Source organism: Castor canadensis, chromosome 1 (genome assembly GCF_047511655.1).
Source record: "Castor canadensis chromosome 1, mCasCan1.hap1v2, whole genome shotgun sequence".
NCBI lineage: Eukaryota > Metazoa > Chordata > Mammalia > Rodentia > Castoridae > Castor > Castor canadensis.
This window is the reverse complement of record NC_133386.1, coordinates 198,690,892-198,699,307: the sequence shown is the minus strand read 5'-3', so window position 1 is coordinate 198,699,307 and position 8,416 is coordinate 198,690,892. Positions and strand designations below refer to the sequence as shown.

Below are 8,416 nucleotides of genomic sequence, written 5' to 3'. Positions count from 1 at the left end.
GAGAACCCAACAGGAAGTTCTTGGTAAGGCAATTTCCTGAGGAACAACTGTAGTGTTTGATAACTGATTCTTCTCCAAGGTTCGTTGAAAGGCAAGTTTAATAGTTCCAAAATGCTTCCACTTCAGTTCTTCCTGCCTACCCACCAGGTCACAACTCCACTGAGAACCTATTAGAGCAAATGAGAGCCCTGCCTTGACCTTGGCTGCTCCTCAGCAATTTCCAGAGGGCCTTACCTGCCTGAGGCCAGGGGAAAGGAACAGCCAAGTTCCAAGCAGGGAGAAAGAGGCCTGTTTATGTTACCTCCCTTCAGCCTCAAAGCCCCCCAGGAAGTGAGGTCCTACACTCCAGGCAACAGAGCCAGGCTCAAATCCAGGTCTATCTGCCTCCAGTGACAACTCTTTGCCACACACCTCCAGTCATTTCAGAAAAAAACAACAGGTGCAGGTGCTTCATGGGATCAACCTGTCTTCATGGTCCATCTGGTAGCTTCTGAAGCACAACCTTGAACATATCATGTTCCTTCCATATTAGGCTGGCTTTATGGTGGGGGGGGGGAGGGGGGGGAACTCAGCCTCAAAGTCACCTCAGCTCTGCACCCTCTAATCCAGAAAGAAGACTTTCCCACCCTGCAGTCATAGTCAGACTCTGTCCTTATCTACCGTGTTACACCAGAGTTCTTCACCTTCTCTGGCATCCACATTTTGGGGGCTGGCCTAGCTGCCATGGGCCAGCACTGCATAGACCAGTCACTGATTATGTGAGTGTCCTGCAGCACTCACACTATTCTACCTAACTCTGTGAGGCAGCTCCTGTTTTACAGAAGAGAAAGAGGCCTAGGTTGGTGAAGCTACTTGTCCACAATCTCACTCCAGAGCTGGGCAGAGACTGAGCCAGCTGTGCTGCTTCTAGATTTTTCCACTGTAATTACAAATGTCTCAATCAGAACCAGCTTTCTGCCCCTGAGAACTGGTCATTATTAGTGTCCCTGCTTCATGGTGTCATACATAGGCCTCATGTACTTGCAGAAGTTTCCTAACAATTGTTTGAATACAGGAATGTTGTTGCAAGGTAGGTCATGATTAAGGCAAGACAAGGCCAATTCAAACGATGATTTTGGAACAGGAATTGGAACCAAGCTCTTTCCTTGTCTGACAGAGAAGGAAGCCAAATTCTTCCCAGGAAGCAGGCTGGGGTCATGGGGAAAGAGCAAGGAGTAGCAAACGGGTTGGGGAGCAAATCCGAATGGTCAGTGTGTGCGCTGGGGTCGGGAAGGTCAGGCTGCAGGAGGCAGGATCAGAACACCAGATTCTGAAGTGTCACACTTGCTGGTCTTCACCAATTCCTACTTCTGCCATCACCCTGCACTGAGCACCTGACACAAGCACCTGTTTCTGGCTGTGCCCAGGTCCTGGTGCAGAACAAGGCTAGACTCTAGTTCAGCTTCGCACATCCAGACCCCAACCCAGGACTTGGGAAGCACGAAATGAGCACATGGTGTTGCAGGTGGCAATCCTGAGGACTGAGACAAATGGGGAAAAGGGAAAAGAAGCAGAGAAGGGACCCTGGAGTTCTCAGGTAGAGATAAAAAGGGCGGGATGGGGCATTGACTTCTTTCATGCAGCTGAGAGATACAGACAGGGCAGGAATTCTCTGTTCCACATTCCTTCCTAGAGGATCAGATTTATGGAGGTAGGCGTTACTCTGTGGCCCAGGAGCCCATTACTGAGAAAGTCCCTGCTAACACAGCCACATGTATTCCCCTGGGGAGTAGAGCCCTAGAGCTGGCCTGCACGGGAAACAGGCTCCAGGAAATGCAACCTGGGCACAAAGGAATTAATGCCATTCACATTTTTGTCTCAGAAGCTCTACCAGGGGGTCTAGGGATCCTCCGCTGAGCCACAGCAAGCAGGAATCAGGGGACTCCCACTCAGGTCTCAGCAGACGAAATGAGTCTACCCTCCACGCCTAGAAACTCACAAAGCTGGGACTCTAACCCACATTCTCTCCCCTAAATATTATGACCCTCCTGCCCTGTACACAGGACAGAGTTCCATTTGTATCTGCTAAGTTTTCACAAGAACAGTGCAGGAGCAGGAGGAAAGGCAGAGCCTATACCTCTGGCCCCCTTTTTGCTTTCCCTTGATTCTGAGAGGTGAGCAATGCAGTCAGGGCAGTAGAAGTTCCTGAGACAAGGAAAGGGGGCGGGGGGAGAGGACTTGTGTCTAGAAGCTGAGGGTCCAGATTCAAGCCTCAGCTTGAGAGACAGAGGAAAGAAGCAAATCCAGGAGATTCAGGCCACGGTGAATTATTCATCTTTATGCAGAGGCCAGCTAAGAGCCATGGAGACGCTCAATGAATGTTTGATGAATTGCTGCAGAAGATGAAAGTCTCAGAACATTCTGCACTGATGGGACAGCCAGGAAGAGAGCAGACACATACTTACGGCATGCGTGAGCGTTCTTTGTGTCCACAACAAGGCAATGATCAGAGAAGCTCTGAAGGGCCAGAGGAAAGAGAAAAGAAAGGTAGAAATAGGAAGGGAGGGAGAGAGGTGAGCTCAGAGAACTTGGTGCCAGCAGATCCTGAATTTAGATCTGAGCACTGCCACTTGAGCAAGGTTTCTGAACCTTAGAACAGTGACAGATACCAACAGTGCTGTTCTGAGGATTAAGTGAGATCGCATGTATCAATGCACTTGTGAACTGCAAAAATTGAGTAACCTTGTTTATTTTAATTTTTATGTATTTAGGTATTTATTTATTTATTGCAGTACTGGAGTTTGAACTCAGGGCCTACTCCTTAAGTCACTCCATCAGCCCTTTTTTGTGAAGGGCTTTTTCGAGATCAGGTCTCTCGAACTATTTACCTGGGGCCAGTTTCAAACTGCGATCCTCCTGAGTAGCTAGGACTACAGGCATGAGTCATGGCCACCTGGCTTATTTACTCAGTTTTTAAGTAGAGTCTGCCCAGGCTGGCCTCAAAGTCTGGGCTCAAGTGATTCTCCTATCTCAGCCTCCTGAGCAGCAGGGACTACAGGTACATGGCACAGTGCTCTGCTAAGTGACTTTTATTATTACAATGAAGGCCAAAGTCTAATTTCTGCAGTAGAACCAAATGACAACTGCCTGTCCTTCTGGGGGAGCAGGTGAGTCCTAACTTCTGAGGTCTTCTCTTTTCTCTCTCTCTCTCAGCAGTACCAGGTTCTGAACTCAGAGCTTCACACTTGCTAGGCAAGTGCTCTAACACTTGAGCCACGTTCCCAGTCCTCCTCTTTAGAAACAGAAAACCCACTGGAGAAGTGGCTCAAGCAGTAGAGCACCTGCTTTGCAAGTGTGAAACCCTGAGTTCAAACTCTAGTCCTGCCCCAAAAAAGAAAAAATTAATAAATAGTCAGAAACAGAAAACTCACCTACTGCTGCCCTGAATTACACCCAAAATGGCTTCCTTGACTTCTGCCTTTTCGTTCCAGCCCCTTCTTAGGATATCACTGTACTACGACTGTCTCAGAGCGAAATATTAAAGCACTCCTGGAGATCCAACTCTACAGGCTGACAAGTCCCTCCCCAAACTTTGCTTGGCTCATAAAGCCTTTGTGCAAGGAGCAAAGCCATGTTCAACAGACTGAACAAGCCCCCTTGATTCCTGACTCTTCCTTGAGGTTCCCCTTCTGTATCCCCATGCTGCCTTTTCCCAACCTGCTCCTAAACAGCTAAAAAAAATAAAAATTGCCAAAGAGAACTCGGTTGCTCACTCCACCATTATTTGACCACATCCCCAGTGAGTGTATTTCATGCCCCCAATGTCTAGTTTGGGAAAGAACAAGCTTTTATGACTTGCTACAGCAAATTAGCGAGCTTAGATTTACATTTTTTCCCCAAATTTCTCTTTATACTCTAGCTATTTCACAGTTCTCGCTCTTATTGTTGTTTGTCTGATAACACTCCGTTGCATTTATCAGGGGCTTATAGTGTATGGCATGCTTTGCCATAAACTTGGGAGTGGTGGCGGGTGAATCTTACAGACCAAGAGAGGGGCTCCATCATGTAATACCATACCTCAGACAAGCCCAGTAATCGTATCTTCTTTCTTCAATTTCAGGCTGTTTACAGTCCACACTGGCTCCCACCTTAGCTTTCCTATAAATGGGGAAACTAACATCCAAGATGCCAGATGTACAGTCAATGAAAGTTACACAGAAAGCACTAATGCAAGATCAGTGCAAGATCAGAAATGAAGCCGGTACTCAGTTCTTAGCTCAAACTAATTAAACAGAGAGGGGGGCCTGAAAGAGTAGCCATACCAGTAGCCTAACAGGTTAAATCTCAGCACGGATATTCGGAGAAAACTCATTGTGAATGTCAGGTAAACATGGGAAGATTCAGAACAAGGATGAAAGAGGTCTAGATGTCTTCATTAAACTATGAAGTTCGAGGAATGTCAGACCATGCTTCCACATAAGAATACGTTTATTTGACAAAATGGAATAATCAGACCAAATCCATCATATTTGTCTCTTCCTCCTAGGACACTTTTTGGTGACAGCCTGTCTAGGGCAGGAACTTTCTACAATTTATCTGTGAGAGTTATGCACAGGCTAGCACAGGTCCAGCAACACAGAATAGTGGAAAGACCCCAACCAGGAGACCAAAGGCCTGGGAATTACCTTTACCCACTCCTCACCAGGTTGTAGAAAGGTCCAAGTGAACTAGTACACGCAAAGTGGACTAGTGAAAAGCTTATACCCACCTAAATTGAAATTAGCATGAAACCCTCTGGTGTCCACAACCAGGTAAAACAGGCTGGGGCCAAGCTGTAGGCGAGAAGGATATCACAGTCTCTCTTCTCAGTCTTGAACAAGCTTGTGCCCTGCTCACTAAAGCCACCAGTCCTGGATTGTGCCTGGTTTGCTCTCAACAGGATGAAAAGGAGTGGGGAAGTCAAGAATTGAGGCTATCTAATTTAGACAGCAAAAGCCCACACACAAGTACACGTCCCGGACCTCCAGGTGCAATGATCTTTGTGAAGTTTATCCTTCCTTTCCGCCTCTTTCCACTCACCTTCCTCAAGTTCTCTAGCCCAGGAGACCATTTTCTCTACTTTCAGTTCACCACCCCCAAGAAAGGCTCTTTCCTCCCTCCTTTTCTCTATTCTTCCTCTCAGGTCTCTCACTGGGCGAACAGCTGAACCTCAATGCAAGGATTCAGCTGAGGGTGGGGGGGAGAAGGGGCGTACCCCCCAGCTGAATGGGATGGTGTGCCATTGCTCAGCACACATTTGGTGTGGGTAGGAGGGGCGGCCCTGGTTTCGGAGACCTCCCGGAGTGCAAGATGAGGGAAGGGCGGTCCTGGCAGAATTTAAAAACAGAGGGCCATTGAGTTGAATGTCCGAGAATAACCTCGTTTGCAGCTAGACCTGTTGCCAAGCCAGTCTAGTGCTGCTACATTCACACTCCAAGCCCCCTCTAGAGCTGGGCTTTGCAAGCTTCCAGCCGGGTCTCCTTCCACCAGTTCACCACTTCACTTGGTGGTGGGTCCTGTTAATCCCTGAGAGCGTGGGAACCTGAACTACAAAGCGGACTCTCTGGGCAGCCACTGAAGAATCCAAGCAGGAGCGGCCCCCGGCCAAGGACAAGCTTTCCTTCTCTGCCTCCTAGTCTGGCTGGAGAGTCCAGGGCGCACGCCAGGTCTCACTCAGGGTTGCCCGCTTTCCGGCTCCTTTACGCGGCACCCAAGGGTGGCCATCTTCCACAGTGGAAGCGCCAAAGACCTAATCCCCGAGCGCCCCCTTTGGAGAGTCCCTGGCTCCAGTTGAACCCGAGCGCACTGCGCGCAGTGGATGTGCACCGTTTGTCACCGCTGGGACCTTTGCAGCGGCGCAAACCCCTGGGGTTCAAAATCCGACCCCCACCCCAAGTCGGCCCACTTGGCTCAAAGGATGATGATTCCGAGCACCGGATGAGAGTAGTAGGTACACTTTCCTCCTGGACGTCATGAGCACCATTCCGAGCCAGAGGTCTGTTTGGCGCCCAGGGACCCCAGGATCCTGGCGCTGCCTGCAACAGAGAATGGTGGCTGGAGCCCCAAGACCCTTACCGTAGCATCTTCTCCCGCGTAATGCGCGATGACCCGGTGGCCCCCTGGGTGCCGCTTGGACCATGTGGTGACGTTGTAAACCTTGCGGTCGACGACGAGCCACTGGTCGGTGCGCAGGTTGTGCTTTTGAATCTCCTCCCAGCTGAAGGTGGGTATCGCCACCTCGCGCTCGGTGGTCCCCTCGCCTTGGTTCCCTCCCTTCCCCATCCTGCCTGCCCACCGGGATGCCCTGTGCGCTGCGGCCTCCCGGCGCCGACGGCTCACTGCACCGACGGCTCCCTCCTGGCCGGTGAGTGCGGCCCGCGCCCTCCTCGCTTTCGGCTTTTGTCTTCTACTCCTCCTCCCACCGCGCCTCCTCCCCTCGCCTTCGCTCCTCCTCGCCTTCGCTAGCTCGCGAGTATCCCAGCCTTCCCTCCAGAGTACCCCTAGCTTCCCAGTGCCCCCCAGCGGTCTCCTTCTTCCGCCCCACCCTCGGCCCGCCTGCTGTGGACTTTTGCCTCCAGTAAAAACTCTAGGGTAGCTCAGGGCCTCGACACCTCCTCCGCCCGCCCCTCCAGCTCCCCCCGCCCCTCCAGCTCCCCCCGCCCGGGGCTCCGCATCCTCCCGCGTTCCCCGCCACCCGGGTTTCCACAGTGATCAGCAGAGCGCCTGCACCAATCAGGGCGCGTCGCCCCGCCTGCCATTGGCCCAGGAGGATCTTTCGAAGGCCAGCGGGCTGGAGCGGCGGGTCCCCAGCTCCCCACCCCCACACCCCCGCCCGCCCGCGTGGAGTCAAGCCCTGCGGTGAGGCCGGCTACGTGTCCGACTTCCTCCCTCCCCTTGGCTGTAGCCGGGAGAGCCGTAGTGGATCCCAAAGGAATGGGGTGAACGGGGGGCGGCGACTGGGCTTTGCTCAAAACCCAGCGCGTGCGCGCACGCTGCGCGCTCCGGGGATTTGCACCTGATGCGGGCACAAAGAAGGCTCAGCCGCCGCCCGGGCCTACCAGCTAGTGGGCAGCACTGGGCCACTCCAAGATTGGCTTGGCTAGGGGACGCCCTTCGGCGCGCTGGATCGAGACTCCAGCAGGCTCACATCTCTGCCTGCATGATTCACTCCTTCAGCCTCCCTAGAAAAAGGAGCCGGTCTTGGGCTCGACAAGAGCTTTGAATCCTCTAATCAGACAATCTTGGAAAAGAATTGCGGAACCTCAGCTCTCTTCCTTGTGCTAAGCGCCGTAGGGGAAGGAAAGGGAGGAGGGTCAGGATGAACAGGTCCCTGGATTCTGGCCCTGAACTGAGGAAGTTTACAGCCTTCTAGGGAAACATGAAAGTAATACAGGACTACATATGATTGGTCTGGAGGCAGCATGCAGACTGCAGGAAATAGAGAACTGGGTAGCAAAGGGATAGGGAGAGGTGCGGGTTTTCTAGGCATGGGGCACAGCAGGTTTCCAGACTCCAACTGGATAGCGCTGTTTAGGGTGGCCCCTGAGAGAAGGAGCTAGCCCAAGCCTTGGGAAAATGGGGCTGACAGATGGGAAGACAGGCTGGGGACAAGCAAGAAGTGAGAATAAAGTGAGGAGTGTGGGTGTAGATTTATGAATCAGAGTTAAAGGGTCTTCATTTATGAATGGGATTTATAGGTGCCTGAGTGCTAGCACACCCTACTCATTAAAGCCGCACCACAAAAATGGAGAGCCTGACGTTACAGAAGATGAAGACGTGACATACACATGGTTAGAAAGTGGCCCAGCTCAACTCCTTACAGACTTTGCACTGCCTAGCTCCTGACATCAGTAAAAAAGGAATCATCTGATGTAGGAGGTCATGGTGGTGGGGGGAGGGGGGGTTGCTAGATGGAGTCCCTTTCATGCTGCTCCCTCAGTCCTTGACCTATAGGACCTCCTCCACAATACTGCCATCTCATGTTGATATCAGTCCTAACTGACCTTTCTTCACTCCACAAACTCCACATGTGAAAAGGGCAAGGCCTCTCTGGGTTTGAGGAAGGGAACCAAACATTCAAACAAAAAAGGCCTCCCCACAGAATAGGACAGAATGAAGCAAGGTATGGTGTCACCTGCCCACAATCCCAGGAAACAGAGGCAGGAAGATCCTGAGTTCCAGGCTAGCCAGGGCTATGATACCACAGAGAGAGAGAGAGAGAGAGAGAGAAAGAGAGAAAATACTAAGTGAGTCCCCTGGTAGGATATACCAATTTTTACGCTTTTTAAAGATGTACTGAAATGGAACCAAGAATAGTATTTTTTTTTTCAAAACAGTACATAGATAATTTGAGTGAAAATTTTTAAAGGAGGAATTTTAGAGGAGAAATAACTGATTG

The 8,416-nt window shown here is 51.2% G+C and overlaps 1 protein-coding gene across 1 annotated transcript in view; it reads right to left on the bottom strand.

Annotated features, from left to right (window-relative positions):
• Positions 1-6,521, bottom strand: part of Fads2 (fatty acid desaturase 2) — a 30,713-nt gene extending 24,192 nt beyond the window's left edge. The window contains exon 1 of the mRNA XM_020178327.2: positions 6,094-6,521. Within this exon, the coding sequence (XP_020033916.2) occupies positions 6,094-6,300 (207 nt within the window). The 5' untranslated portion in view covers positions 6,301-6,521. The remainder of the gene's footprint in view (positions 1-6,093) is intronic.
• Between the last annotated feature and the right edge of the window lie 1,895 nt (positions 6,522-8,416).